This window comes from Dasypus novemcinctus, chromosome 11, assembly GCF_030445035.2.
Source record: "Dasypus novemcinctus isolate mDasNov1 chromosome 11, mDasNov1.1.hap2, whole genome shotgun sequence".
NCBI classification, from domain to species: Eukaryota; Metazoa; Chordata; class Mammalia; order Cingulata; family Dasypodidae; genus Dasypus; species Dasypus novemcinctus.
The window spans coordinates 101,328,077-101,344,592 of record NC_080683.1 but is presented as its reverse complement, the minus strand read 5'-3'; the positions used below and the strand labels follow the sequence as shown (position 1 = coordinate 101,344,592).

Here is a 16,516-nt window from a genome sequence, read left to right as displayed (position 1 = left end):
AAATGAACCAATAATCATCACCAAAATTTAATTCATAGTCAAATACTTTGTTCCCCAAAATGACATAGTGTCATTTCACAGTCAGCTATTCCCAAACCTTTAATAACAAAAATGTTTATAATTTAGACAAATGGTTTCAGATAAAATAAGCAAGAAATTTACTTAAGTTCTTGTATCACGATAACCCAGTCATGATAAATAGGGCAGGAAAAGACATTCTAAGAAAAAAAAATAATATAAATGCAAAAATTCTAAATAAAATTCTAGTGATTTCAGCTTTCCGTAAGGATTGGTCTCAACAATGCTAGGATTTATTAGCCTCAAAATTCTAACAGGAATAGCCACCACAAAAACAGGTTACAAGAAAATTTAAAACGTATCAATAAATAAAGATAAAGCATTCAATAAACTCCAGCATTCACTCCATATACATATTTTATCAAACAAGATAAAAAAGGAATTTCTTAAGCTGAAAACACTGTTCTAATATCATGAGCATTTTCATAAAGTCAGGAAGACAATAAAAATGCTGTTCCAACTTTCAACATTGTGGTCAATGGGGAAAGCTATACATATTGTAATATACAGATGTATTATCTCTAAAGAAATTACAAGTTTAATTACAAAAATAGAGTGTGAATAAGAGAGCCTAACAAGACTCCTAGATATAAGACAAACCTACAAAAATCAATAGTGTCTAAAAAACAGGCAATGACTAATTAGAAAATGTATTAGTTGAATTATCCTATTTACAATAGAGGCAAAATCTAGAAATTAGCAAAGAATAAATGTAAAGATGTACAAGACTTGCAAGTATAAAATTATGAAATATTTTCAAAATACATAAAAGAAGACCTGGGTGAGTAAAGAATTATTTCCTTTCATATCTGGAAGATAGCACTTCTCTTTAAACTAATATATAGATTCCAATGAAAAATCCCAACAATATTTTGAAGTGATACACTATAAATTGATACAAAATTTTTGTTTGAAATGTAAAGGCCAAAGATGAAAAAACTTTTTTTAATTGAAAAAGAATAAGGTGGGGATTTGCCTAATCAAATATAATTATTTATAATAGAATTACTTTAGTTAAAACACTGCATTTAGTCTAGATAAAAGCAAACATACCAAGGAAGCAGAACATTGATCCCAGAAATGGATCTCTGCTTATAAGAAAATGTATTATATTAACAGACGTATCATTGCTATTATTGAGAAAATTAATGAAAAATCATTCTGATTTTCCCTGATGAAAAAATATTAGATTCCACTCACACACTTGCATAGAAATAAAGTTAAAATATATTATAGAATTTATGGCAAAGACAACTTTAAAAATTCAAGAATATAGGGTTAAATATATACACATAATTTTTGATTAGTGTGGAAGTTCTTAAGATACAAAGAGAACAGATCTAAAAGGGAAACACAAGCCACACCCTGGAGAAATGTATCTGCAATGCATTTAATGACAAGGAATAAATAGCCAGATTTCAAGTTTGTAAATTTATATTCATTTACAAAATATCTAATTGAACAAACAGATACATTTAAAATTAGTGAAAGTATGGGTGATTTTATGTAATGAACATTGCTTTGTTAATTTAAAATCTGGCCAAAGTAATTTCTTTCCATCATACAGGACAATTCAAATGGATAAGAAAGAAACAGTAGCTGGAATTTGTCTGAAGCAAATTAAATGTTTTTAAAACAGGATATTTATATAAACTCTATATTAATATTAGGATGATATATATAAAATAACTTTGTATAACCTTTAAAGGAAGATTATTGCAGTCAGAATTCAGTGCCATGGACTTGATGCTATTTTAGAAGGTAGGTATACAATTCGAAATCACTTCAACTTATTAGGAACCAGGTTCAACATAATGAGTATAAAGAGTTAAATTGGGACAAAATCAAATTTTATAGATTTAAGAGAAAATACTATGCCTCAAAGAACTTTCAATTATCACTGGGTTTGGAGTTCCATTGTGAATTTCCCAATGTTGTTTCTGTAATCACTATCTAAGTAATGATTTATCCAGATACAAACATTACAGGGAAAGGTCAATAGGTGGTTGAAGGAGTGTATTTTATGCAGATGGCGATGGCTTTTATGAGAAAAAAAAATCAAAGAATTTGGTCTTAGATATTTATTCCAAAGAACACCTTTCAGAGTAGTAAATGTGTCAGTTTAAACTCAAGCTAAGTTCCTACAACTATTATGTCTACAGTGACCACAAATACACCCGTGTTGAATGATTAACATAAAAAAGAACAAGGTTTATTCCAAAGTTCCAGTTTTAATATTATTTTATGTTCTGATTCTGTTTAAACTTTTATCACAGGGAATTGTTTTATCTTTTGTAACCCATAATTCTAATAACCTCAATTAACCTCAACTCAATTAACCTATATATTTGATTCAATCAATTTGAACTTAATTTTTTTCAAATAATGTTGAAATTACCATGTATCATCTTTGTTTATGGCATCATCATCCTCAAAGAAATATTAGGACTATCTGTATTATTGCTTTAAAATCTAATTTTTGACCTAGAATATCTTATTTAATATTCTATATTAGTATTTTAACTTAGGTAGTTGTTTTGTCTTTGTACCCTATTTCTTATTTAATTTTTTGTTTACATATTTATTTTTGCTTTGAGATATTTTACGGAAAATATGTTATGAGTATCCTGTTAGCAATGAAGAAATTGCTGCAAAAAGATTAAATGATTATCCAAGGGTTATATGTTGTATTACCTATTTAGTATCATACACAAATTAAGAGTCTAGTCAAAGAGTGAGTCAATTCTGATATGGGATAACCAAAGAATGACTGCTTTATTTAACTTGGTAACTGATTTTTGCACAACTCTTTGAATTCATTAAATAGTTTAAAGTCAACTGGTTAAATACCTGAACTATATCCAACCAGCTAGCCTATCATCTTCAAGTAATATCACAGGGCATTGTCTTGACTGACTCAACTTTGTCTTACCTACAATATGTGCCTCCTCTGCCAAGTATTTCTTACTTAAATGCACACTCTTCATGTTGAAGAGCTATAGAGAAGGAAAGAATAATGAGGCTCACATAGGTAGGCATAGCAGAAAGAGTAGATAAAGGCAGTGTGACAGTATCAGATATGTTGTACATTGTAGTTAGCATATATAAAAGACAAAGAATCATGAAAATGAAATGATGACAGAATGAGGCAGGAAAAATGAATGCATTTATTCTGCACTGGAAAAAGAGAATGCTATCTGGTCCCTTTTTGTGTTTTTAGTGTCCAATTAGCAAACTTTCCTTTTTCTTGTGAGCATCAAACTCCCATGGGAATCTTGCCAAGGAAAGATTGCAGAATCAGGAATTTTGCATAAAACATTTGAGTCATGCAACAAGCACTTGTATTATGAACTAGAATGATTTTAAGTATATACTCACATGCTTTCAAAGCACAATTGCATTTTTAAATTGACTTAATGAGGATAAGGCAGGAGAGGGAAAGGTATGTTTTTGTGAGTGTGTAGTGGTATGTGCTTATGTGTGTGTGTGTGTACGTGTTATGGAAAGAGCATCAGTGCAAGACAGTAGCATCAGCTTTGAAATAACCATCTATAAACTAAGTAGTTCACTTAGACTTTCTGTATATTTTTAACTGACCAATTAATTACAACAATCTGAAGATGATGTGTGTGTGCATTCAATGTCTATTAGGTCAGTTCTAATGTGCTTTTCCACCTGTGTAAGGTAGTAGATCAATGGACAGGGATTTCACTTCACATTTTGTCCTAAACAGTCTAAAAGTGAAACCTATAAATTTGATTTTTCTGTCATTTTACAATAACATTTAAAATTATTTTAATATCAATAAAATTTTTTGTGTTGATAAAATGTTCTGGGCATATTCTGGGCACAGAGGCTCCAAAGATGAGCAAGACAAAATACCTGTCCTCAATAAAATGGCTAATCTATGGTAAGTGTTTGATTTGTATCTGTCACTGTTCTAAGCACTTCTTATGTAGTGTTAAATTTAATTTTCACAGGAATCCTTTTTTATTATTGTGAGGTTTGAAAGCACAGAAAGTGACTTGTTCACATCAGATGGCTTTTAAGAGGTGGATTTGGAACTCCAAATCCAGGATTCCCTAGGCAGGATGGCCCTATGACCTGAATTCTTAGCCATGGTGCTGTCCAGATTCCCTCGTGCCAAAATTCACACAGGATCTGCTAGGAGAAACACTGCTGATGTGCCATCGTGTATTCTACAAAAATAGATTTCATCACCTGCTTTTTAATGTACAGTATTCCCATGTCATTAAATATTGAATACTACTCCAGAGTAGGTGAGTTGACTATCAATTTTTTAGCAGTGTTCAGTCTATTTATTTAATGTAACTAGCTTAATTTAGGAAACACATTAATATAATTCATGATTTAATGATTGGCTTGAACAAACAGAAATCTCAGTGGGTGTATTGTATGTGCCAATCATAATGATTTCGTTTGTCTAGGCAATTTAATCTAGGTAATATAACCTACCTATAAGGTGTAGAGTGAGATATGCTATATTGCTTTTATGTATAAAATGCTTAAAAACTTGCAACAGCAATAGCAGTAATTATGTGGTGTGTTTAAGAGTGGTTAAAGCTTTGAAGTTTGTGTCTCATGTTTACCAATTTCCAGGAGTATGCACTTAAATTATTTCACCTCACTTTTATAATCTGTGAAGTGGATTTAATGATAGTATCTACCTCATATGAGTTTTGCGAAGATTAAAAGATAATTTATTCATTTCTTCAACAAGTATTTATTGAACCCTATTCTGTACTAGCACTGATCTGGGCACTATGATACAATAAAGAAAATAAGGTTCCAGGTTTCATGAAGTTTATATACTACTGGGAGTTGGGTAGCTCATAAACAAATGGATATTAAAAATCATATAAATAAAATATAGATAATGCATAATGCATATAATACACTTAGCTGAGTGACACCATGTAGCAAATACAAAATTTGATTGGATTCAAAAGTAATGACAGTAATTATTACCACTATTCATTTCATACATAAGGCCAGCACATTCTATGTGCTGAAGAAGCAAACGTGATAAGGACAACAAAATAAAGCAGGAAAACAATAATCATTAGTGTTCAGCTTGTGCCTTGCAAAGCACTTAAAACAGCAGTTACAGGAAGCAGTCTGTACAGAATGCAGATTCTTGGAAAGTGTATGTTCAGGAGATTACATTCCTTTATCTTTTTAAAGACAAGGCAGGGATTCCTAATCAGCTGGTCTTCACTCCTGCCCTTCTCTGACTTTACTTGAAATCAGCGTTTATGACATTGAAAAATCATTAATGACACTCCGCTCACCAGGCCTACCAGCAATTTACATTTCATCAATGAAAGCAACAGCCTGGAAAAGTCAGTGCTGCCTAGGAAATGGCACGCCATCTTCCTCAACAATTCAGCACAAGGAATTTTTTCATTCCAATATTCTGCAATGCTTATATGTGGATTCCAAAATAAAGGGCTCCAGTAGCAGATGTTTCTAGGTAACAAATATTTCATTATTATACAAGTGATCTATGCCAATGGTTACAAATAAAGAATTTGGCAGTAAAGAAGGGATGTAGAGTGAAAAATGAAATTCCTGTTGCCTCTCTCTGGTTTCTAAGTCCCAATCTCCAGCGTCAACTACTGTCCTAAGTTCTCTGAGGGTTCTCATTGCAACTTTTGGCATAAATTTTAAATATATATACATAAAATGGTGCTCACCTTAGAAAATCTGTTGAAAATTTCTCAGTTATCAATCTTTGCTTTGGATATTCAAGGGTGGAGTCAGTCCCAATTCTGCAAGAATAAAAAGAAAATTACCTTGAAAGAGTATGCAACTTAATTCTATGACCATAATTTAAAAATAGGTAAACTCTTTATGTAGGTGACTTGTGATTCTTATCTGAATTTTGCATGATTTTCTCCCTTTTATTGATGACAAAATGGGGACTTTGAGGTTTGAACCCCCAAGTTAACAAAACTTATTAAGTGAACTTGCTTTGAAAGCCACATCTGGCCCAAATCCTCCTCTTCACACTCTATGCAAACTCATTACTTGCCATGTGCTCATCTTGTTGGTGTTGCTTTCGTAGCACTAAAACCCCGGAGGTTGTTCTATCGTAGTGAGAGGGCTCACGACCAGATCCCTTTAGAAAGATGTTTATAAAAACACCTATGAGATTCTGTGTACAAGACAGAAGTTGGTTCTAGTTGAATTCAGAACTGATAAAAATATTCACAACTTTTATTTTTTTCAAAAGCTCTTGTGAACAAACACTAAGAGTAAGAAGGTTCCATTTCAAATTGACGCCATGATTAAGAGGGCTGGGAAACGCATGCAGAGTAGAAAGAAGGGCTCCCTCAAATAGCCACCTCTACTTCCTGAGCAAAATCTCAGTTCAGCCTGGTCTGGGACGAAAAGATTTACACTTGTGTAAATTGGCTTCTGAAAAATTTTAAAAAATTAAATAGCTAGACTTCGGAAAAGTGAGAAGTGAGGAGACAAGGGTCATTTGATCGGGGCTTGAAAAGAGGTATGTTGGTTGAAAAGAGGGTGTGAGGCTGGGGTTTAGTCTTGGTCCAGCCACTTACCAGCTATGTGAGCTTCCGCAAACCACTTACCTGCTTAAAGCCTCAATTGCTTCAGCTCTAAAGTTGGGATCAAAACAGAGCCTATGTCAAAGAATGATGGAATAATGAAAATCTGTAACTGGCCAGTGTTTGATCCATATAAGCACACAGGAATAATTAATAAATAATTTTACTAAGTTTCAACTAAACCACTAGCTTCAGCATAGCTATAATAAAGCAGAAATTATCACACTCAAAAAGGAAGTTTTGTTTTCCTTTTCAATGAAGCCAAAGACATCAAAAGTCACCATAAAGAAGGAAAATTGCTTTATTGCAGACATATGATTTAGCTTTAGCTTAAAATTTCTGGGACAAAGTCTATAGTATTAGACAACCCAAGAATGGAAAGAATTTCTGAATTATTAACAAAGGTCATATTTGGCATGGTAGGAAATACAAAGACGTCACTTAATTGAAAAAAAATCTATATTCTAAAATAAAAATGCAAAAACTTTGTGACATTGAATTTTTACCTCTAGGCTCTAGAAGTACAAAAAGAATAATAATTTCTTTTAGTATTACATATGCATAAGAGGGAGTATTTGGTTCTTCTATACCCACCATTTCATTCACTCATTAATTCATTCAAAAATATTTATTAGTTACATAACACATGTCAGATATTGGACCAAGTGCTGGGGACTGAGTAGTGAACAAGACATAGCTCTTGATTTCATGGAACCTAAAATCTAATGAGGGGATACAAAAGATTTTAAAACTTGCACAGCAAAATCTTACATAATACTCATTAAGGCAAATAGAAAACATTAAAATAGGGTGCTTTCTTATCCAGTTAAGTGAAAATGTGCTAACTAAGGGAGGAATATATGCCAGGGAGTGCTGAAGTACAATAGCACTGAAATTACTTTTTTATAGGATGTGCACTCAAGTATTACAACCAGCAGGTTGTGAATAGTTATATAACACTCTGCTGTATAAAAACCTGACTTTCCTTTTTTTTAAAATGGTAACTCCAGAAAACAATAAGGTTGAAAGCTGAGGAGAACTGGCTAGCACCATCTCTGGTACATGATATATATTCAATAAATCCTAGAGATGAGGTTAATTTTTCTGTTGTTTGAAGGTGAAAAAGTTGTAACATACCCAAGCCCTTCCATAATTAAAACAGGATTTTTTGCCCAAAGGAGACAACTATAAGGCTTAGGCAATATGGGTTCACTCAGAAGGGAAAAAGGGGAACATGAAAGTATAGTCAACCATCACAGTGATTAGGATGGTGCCATATATATTACTTGGGTAGTTTATAAATCTCTGCATTTACGTATGCTGATATTAAGTTAAGAAGCAAAATTTCTGGACAAAAGCCATTGTTCAAGGAAATGTATTCTAGACAATGAGAGTTTTATTCTATACAATAAAGGTCACTATTTAATGAAACAATTATTTCATTAATTGTTTTTTGATCTCATGCTGAATTTGAGACAGTTTGATTTTTAAAATTAGTCATCAGGGAAAAACTAGAAAACAATGTTATCTGTTTGAAATTATTAAATTAACCACCAGGTGGAGCTCCATGAATTCACCGTGTGGTGGTCAAAACTAGAAAAATTGTTCAGATTGGTCAAATTAAGAAAAATTACCATGCTTTTTTTCTAAGAGATTTTTTATTAATTTCCTTATTTTTAGTATTTAGAGAATGCTTATGAATCATAAGCGATTGGCTTTTATTAAATGAAAAATACCAAATTACTTGGTTAGTATGAAACTTTTTAGCAAACTGGTTTCCAATATCAAAGCACATTTCCTATTACTTAATAACTTTTACCAAGAATACATATTCCACTAATATATTTATAAAAGTATGTAACTATAAGTGAAATTGAGAATACAGGAGAAAAATCTATTAAACTTGCCTATCAGTTTACTTATTGGCACTGATTATTTTTTAAATGCTTTTTTCTCCCTTTGCTTGTTTGTGCATATTTGTTTGTGTGTTTGTGTGTGTGTGTATGTATATGCTTTACTGCAGAACCTGAAATTAAAAAAGATGAAAAGATGTCCAAAGCAGGTAAGGCATGTGAGATTTACATGTAAATGGATGTTCTTTTTGGTCTGAATAAGGCTAATTTACAAACGTGGCTTGATAAGACCTTGAGAGAATGAAAACATTGAAAAAGTACTGGCCCACCCTCTCTATATATTTTAAATTTGTAAATTATGAATTTTTTGCATGACAAAGTTAAAATAGACTCTTGTTTCCTGATAGCAGATTCCTGATAAGTGCATCAAAGTGCTGCCCTGTTGGCACATGCTGTGACCTGTCTGTCTACTGGCCAATCCAACCTTGTTTGTAAAATTCTAAGAGGGCAACTTAAAATTCAGAGGCTGATGAGAAATTTATCCATATAGTTGGTCGAATCATATGAAATCACCTATATTCACCCGTTTATGATGTATAAATCAGTATTTTCAAATGGTTCAAACTACCAGATTTAACCTTGTTTTCTTTACCATTGATTGAATGCCCAAATATTCCTTGGAGAGGTAGACTATTGCCTTATTGGCCATTAATTTGTCAACTGCAATACTTTTAAAATAGACTTTCTGAGAACAGGTTTTGCAAGGGATGAAGACAGCAGTTGGCCACTTTAAAGGCAGGTATTAAAAATTAGGAGAAGTAGAATCACAGAATAGGAGAAAATGAAGGAGAAGGAGGCTGTGAACCCTGAGGAGAATTCCAATGAGTTACAGTCTTTCTAGGGCTCACACTATTCTAAGTGCTTCAGGGCTACTTAAAGAGATTTGTATGTCTATATCTACATATGCAGAAGATGCTTATATCTATCTCTCTCCATATTGGGAAAGTGATACTACATATATGCAGGCATTCATGTTACTGTGTTCAAATATTTGGTTTACTCATGCTTACAAATACTAAACAATATTTAAGTAATTGTTTTTTCATCATTCTATGTACATATTAAATATTAAGCTGAATTTCTATTGTCATTTCCCCTCAAAGAAATACCAACATACCAAAAGAAATTGGTTAGGGTTGTTTTCTTATTTTTAGTGAATGAACATAATCATTTATGTGAATTTAAATAAACTGAAAACTGTGCATTTTCTGGAAGATTAATGAAAAATGTGTGCTTTTCAACTGTAAGAAATGTAATCCTTAATAGATATCAAATGCTTATAACAGTTATAACTAAATTTTAGAAATGTTTACAGAAAATGAAAAGATGCTTACAGAAAATATTCTGTGACTGTTAGCCTTCCTACTGGCAAAGCTTGCTAATAAGATAAAAGGTGCCTTGGGTCATCCCTTCCTGTAACTATAACATTAATTTATGCTTTATTTTACTGTTGGTATATGTGGAAAGGTTAATATATGCATTGTTAAATTTCTATTATACTTTTACTTGACAGTTATTTTTACTTCCATATAAGGAAAGAGAAATCAGCATTAATGGCATATTATACTATAAAATATAATCAAAACCACTTTATTGAAAACATAATTTTGACTAATATTATATGTCCAGAATTGTGCTTGGAGATACAACATTCACCAACAAGTGATAAGATAAAGTTTTCATCTAGGTATTATACTAATTAGGCAGGGAAAATAAGTATGGAGGGGAAGCAGTTCCCTCAGGTGATTTACTTTCAATACATCTTGTTTAATTTCGAACTTATTCACAGCGGTAAACAATGCTCAATGTGGAATTATTAAGAATTGAATTTTTTAAAAACCACACAACCTTGCAACCCACTGAAAAGTACTAGTGACATATTGGCACTTATTCTTTCAGGCTTTTGAACAAAAGTATAATCTCTGTACTGTGGCATAAGCTGTTTCAGAGCGAATGTATAGATGTTGGTGATAACTCCAAGGTATGAAACATGAGAGGCTGGAGAAGCTGATAAATTACAGAAGTTGCAAAGAGAATCCAATTGCTGGAGCTGGATGCCGGTGGTCCTTCTTGTAGAGATTTCCCATACGTTCATGGGAATATTCTCTTTGACTCTTCAGAATACATTGTATTCAGGAGTTTAGATGACATGATAATAGAAATCAAAGGAATGGGATTAAAGAAAATGATTTCTTCAAGAAAAATACACATAGAGAGAAAAAAGAATTGGGACAGATTTGTGGAAAAGCACAAGAACGGATAAAGAGAATTAAAAACTGTTGCCCGGATCAGGAAATACAGTGTATCAGCATCCCAAAGCAGAGACAGTTTTAGGGAGTGAGGAGACAGCAGTATCAGTGCCTCAGAAAGGTCAAGGCACAAGCATGATGACTGAGAAAAAGCCATTATATTTGATGAAAACCCATCATTTTGTGACCTTTTGAAGAGCATTTTTAGTAGAATAGTAGAAGCAGAAGCTACTTTAAAAAGATTATTTAAATACTAACAAGTAGGGGCACAAAAAAAAAGGGATATTTTTTCCAGAAGTTTGATATTAAAAGAAAGACGAAGTCAAAAAATTATATTCCAGTGGGCAAAATCAATGAAATATTTTTGCTGCTTTCATTTTTAAGATAAGGCGGAGCTTTCTGGAGAGCAGAGGGTTATAAGATATTCACAGAGGAAGAGATCGATTAGGGGAGAACTATTCTGAACCTAAGAAGTGTTGGGATACACACTATAGTTGGAGGGAATTAATTTAATTAAGAGGAAGAAAAATTTCCCCTGCGTTTTGAGGGAAGAATGGAAGGAGGGGTTAAGCTGAAGCTGGATACATGTCACGGTGCTAATGCTGAGCATATTTTTGTCTTACGACTGCTCTTGACAAGGTGGCCTGGGGCATGTTTGTCACCAAATCCAAGGCTGATTTCTGGCTTGATAATATGGTAACCCCTACACAATATTTCACAATGCTTATCACCTTTTAATTCTAAAACACAAAGGAAAAATGCCTATCTTACACCAAAAACAAACATTTAACCCACAACTGTTAAAAATAAGATAGAAACAGAAGAAGATTACATTTTTAAATACTGGGGCGACATCATAACCCTTGTTCATTTTTAACAGAACATATTGTTTGCCACTGAATTCCTACACATGCCGTCAATAAAATTGATGACAAGTTATGCATTTCATTAAGTAACTGGGGGATGGCTAAGTGGCGTTCTTTTTCAGGAAGAAATGTGCATTAATTATACCTAGCAATATGATTAAAAACAAGAGATATACATCAGTAATAAACACTGATTCAGTTTTTATTCATCATGAAAATTATTATTCATAAACAAACTATTCAGAGTTCTCTAATTCCATTTCTCACTGCCAAATTAACAGCTTTACATGGTCATTTTGCCTGTACCTTACTTTGTTCAAAACTGAACTCAACATTTCTTCCATTGTACTTTTTCTTTTGTTACTTATCTCAAAAATGGCAAACCATGACTCAACGTTCAGACATACTGACTCAAATTAATGACTCATTTACAGCTTCGTCTTTTCCTACAGATCCCAATATCCAAGTAGGTACCAATTCTTTGTCTGATTTTCATTGCGTTTTGTCTGGATAAAGATACAAACCCCTTAACTGATCATCTTGTTCCCTTCTACTCTTCAAAGATCCACCCTAAGCCTATGCTAGTTAAATATTAATAACAGAAATATAATTTTGGACTGCTGGGTAAAATCCTGAAGAGGCCACACTGCCTGCAGGATTTGGTCCACATTATTTACCATCAAACTCTACATTCTGCTCCACTACCTTTCCTGTCTCAAACACAACCATATCCCATTGGGAAGTCTGTATTTAGCCAGGGAAACCATCTGCCATTTCCTGAAGCTGCCAAGTTTCTCTTATACTCTGTGCTTTCATTCAGACTGCTTCCTTTCATTCGTCAAGGATCAGCTTAAATACCATCTTCACTTAAAACCATTTCAGATTACCTATTCAAAATTCATTTCTATTTCCCCAATTTTTCTATATTTCTTTTTTCTCTGTCTAAAGCACCTATAACATTTCCATGTGCTGAAACTGTGTATGTAAATTTTTCGTAAGTACTGAAATCATGTATGATTTTATTTGTATCAATTACAATGACTGTGTATCTTTTCATAGTAGGAAAACATACATAGACAAGTAGTAAATGTAAAAACATCTTTTAAATGAGTGAATGAATGTGTAACAAAGATTTCTGGTTGATATTGCATATTAGTCTACATTTGCAAAGAAGAGTAAGTTTTCAAAGACTGAGTTATTTTCCTCAAACTTCGAGGTACAGAATTTGTAGAATTAGATATTCTATCTTCACTAGATAGACAAAAGATTTGCTCATTCATTCATTTTTTGTAGTACCAGGTTTTGAATTCAAGGAATTTATAATTTGAAAGGCTAAGATACATGCACAAATAACTCTGATATTTAGGATTTTTTAATATAATGGAAATGAATGAAGATTGTTTCACAGAAAAGGAAGCATATGAGCTGTACATTGAGGATTGGAAACATTTTCATAGATACAAAACAACATAGGTACAAATAGTGTGAAAATTTATAGGTAGAAATCAATAGAAATACTGATATAAACAAAAAGGGATTCATAATGCAATATTTGAGTTATCCCGAACATTGTCCATAACAGGTCTGCTTGTGGTCTTAATAGGAAGGACTTAATATTCTTTCCCCAAAGCATATGGTTCCAATAATTAATCTCAAAAGTGTTTGAAAGTAATTTTTAAGACTTTTACTTTTAAATATCTTAGAGACGTTTACAATTTCTTATTGCATCCGGAAACATATTTTTTTCCACCGAAGTGTTAAGTTGCTAGTAATTGCTCATGATTGATAGATTTCATTGGTTAGAATCTTTTTCAATGGACCCAACATCAAAGGTTAATTTTTTTCGTCCTTATTGAGGCCACTCAGTTGTTTCCAGAGTCACAGATAACCCTAGACTTAGAAGGATTTACTTTTTCTCCCAAAAGATGTGGATAAGACAGTGCAGATTTAATCAAACTCAGTTCAACTGGGTATTTTCAACCACTTAGTATCTATAGAGCACAGTGCCAGATTACAATTGTTCACTATAACTGCATTATGCTGCTCCTAACGTATTTCTTTCCATTGTGTCCATTTGTTTAAACTCTCCAGCCTCCAATCCCTCCCTCCAGAGACATTTAAATAGGATCACCATTTATTTTTTACATTTAAATATGCTTCATTAATGAAAAATTCAACTTACACTCAATTTTTCCATTTAGTTCAATAAATTTTACTGAATGTCTACTGTGGGCCAGGTGTGATCATCATTTCTACTGATTTTTGTCTCTTCAGTTGTTCTGAATCTTTCCCTTTTTACTTCAGGCCCGGGTGAAATGGGTCCTTCCTTGTTACTTTGCCTCTAACCTTGTCAACAAACTTCCCTTACTGTCCTCTAGGAGAGACATACACCATGAGTTCTCCAGCCTTACTATGTTTGCCCATGTTTTCTTCTAGCCCATTATGTGTATCTTCTTGGCTGCATGCGTTTCTTCTTACTTTTTATCCCAACTCCTTATCTCTCTGCTGTGATCTGTGCAGCCTTATCTAATTTCTGAGGCAGAAGGTAACTCAAAAGCCACAATAAGGAGCGGATATAGCTCAGTGGTTGAGCGCCTGCTTCCTGTGTATAAGGTCCTCGATTCAATCCCTGGTACCTCCTAAAAAAAAAAAAAAAGCCACCTCAGCCACAAAGGTCAACATTATTATCTTTATGGAAAAGAAAGCATTGTGCTAATAATTGCAAAAGAGATAATCTATTATATATTTTTAAAGTATATCATTCATACATGAACATATATAAACAATAAGTGTATAGTAAAAGATGAGATCTTACAAAATAAATGTGTGTAACATCATACAGGGATCCCATACATCACCCCTCCACCAACATCTTGCACTGTTGTGAAATATTTGTTACAAGTGATGCAAGAGCATTGTCAAAATATTACTACTAAATATTGTCCATATCTTACATTTGGAGTATTTCCCCCCAACCCACCCTATTATTTTTAAAATATATTTTTATGACAGACGTTGTGAACTTACAAAACAATCGTGCACATGTGCAGAATTCCCGTACAATACCCCATTCACCAACACACAAGACTGTGGTGGAACATTTGTTACAGATTACAGTATCATCAGACTATTACCACCAACCATGGTCCATAGTGTACATACCCCCTGTATTAGTCAGCCAGAAGGGGTGCTAATACAAAGGACCAGAAATCTGTTGGCTTTTATGAAGGGTGTTTATTTGGGGTAAAAACATACAGTCACAAGGCCCTAAAGGGTCCAACTCAAGGTTGGTTTCTCACCAAAGTCAGTTATCACATGTTGAAACAAGATGGTCACTGATCTCTGCCTGGTCTTTTCTCTGTAGGCTTTCGAGCAATGGCTGATCTCTTCGGGGGGCTTTAGTTGTTTGAGCCTTCTCCTTTCTGTCAAACAACAAAGTTCTCTCCTCTGGCATCTATGGAGCACTCTCTCTTCCCCATGTCTTCTTGAGTAAGGGCCCATTTATATCAGCCCGCCAAGGGGGCAGGGACTCAACCCTGAGTCTCTCCCTACTGACATGGTTGAATCAAAGCCCTAATCTGTTACCAAGCAAACTTAAAACCTTTGAACTTAATACAACCAAAGGGTATTAATCCCAGAGGAACAGACCAGTTTACAAACACAATTTTTCTCTTTTTTGGGGATTCATAAATAATATCAAACTGCCACACATACTCCCCATTATCAACACAGTGCATCTTTGGCATTGATGCAAGACTATTATAGAATTGCTGTTAACCACAGTCCATAGGTCAATGAAATTGTATTTTTTCCATGCTTCTCCGCATTCCCACCACCCTGCAATAGTGATATATACTCACATTAGCTCACAGAAAGACATTCTTACATCTGTACAATTAACCACAATTCTCATCCACCTCTGGGTTCACTGTGTTATTCAGTCCCTAGATTATTCTCTAGCTTTCTTTCAATTGACATTTACATGCCTAGACTACCGTTTTTAGCCACAATCCCATTTATAAACCAGCAGGTACTCATTACAATGTGTTGCCATCAACTCTATCCATTTCCACACTTTTACAGTCAAGTTAATTAAAACTTCTATGTACATTAAGTATCAGTAGTTTTTCTCAACCCTCCTCTTATCTCCTAATAACCTATACTCTAGAAGTTAACTCCACACATTTACTCTTCATATTTATTTTTATATTATTGAGGCCATGCAATATTTGTCCTTTTGTGTCTGGTTTACTTCACTTAGCATAATGTCTTCAAGATTATCCATGTTATCATAAGTGTCCCAATTTCATTTCTTCCTATTGCAGCATAATATCCCATCATATACATATACCACATTATGTTAATAAATTCATTGGTTGATGGACACTTGGGTTGTTTCCATCTTTTGACAATTATGAGTAACACCACTGTGAACATCAGTGTGCAGATGTCAGTTCATGGCACAGTTTTTAGTTCTCCTAGATATATTCCTAGTAGAGGAATTGCTGGATCATATGGCAGTTCTATATTTAGTTTCTTAGGAAATGGTGAAACTGTATTCCACAGAGTCTGCTCCATTTTACAATCCCATGAACAATGAAGGATTGTTCCAATTTCTCCACATCCTCTCCAGCACTTATTGTTTTCTGTTTTTTTTTAAAGATTTATTTATTTTATTTATTTCTCTCCCCTCCCCCCACTCCACCTCACCCTGTTGTCTATTCTCTGTGTCTATTTGCTGCATCTTCTTTGTCTGCTTCTGTTGTTGTCTGTGTTTCTTTTTGTTGCATCATCTTGTTGTGTCAGCTCTCCGTGTG

General features: G+C 33.5%; 1 protein-coding gene across 22 annotated transcripts in view; it reads left to right on the top strand.

The window, feature by feature from the left end:
* The window catches only part of TRDN (triadin), a 462,763-nt gene that overhangs the window by 348,875 nt on the left and 97,372 nt on the right, over window positions 1-16,516 (top strand). For 19 of the 22 annotated variants that reach the window (XM_058307371.2, XM_058307382.2, XM_058307378.2 and 16 more), the window contains one exon: window positions 8,695-8,733. The exons of the other annotated variants lie outside the window; for them this stretch is intronic. In XM_058307371.2, coding sequence (XP_058163354.1) covers window positions 8,695-8,733 — 39 coding nt within the window. The remainder of the gene's footprint in view (window positions 1-8,694; window positions 8,734-16,516) is intronic. 22 annotated transcript variants of the gene reach the window in all.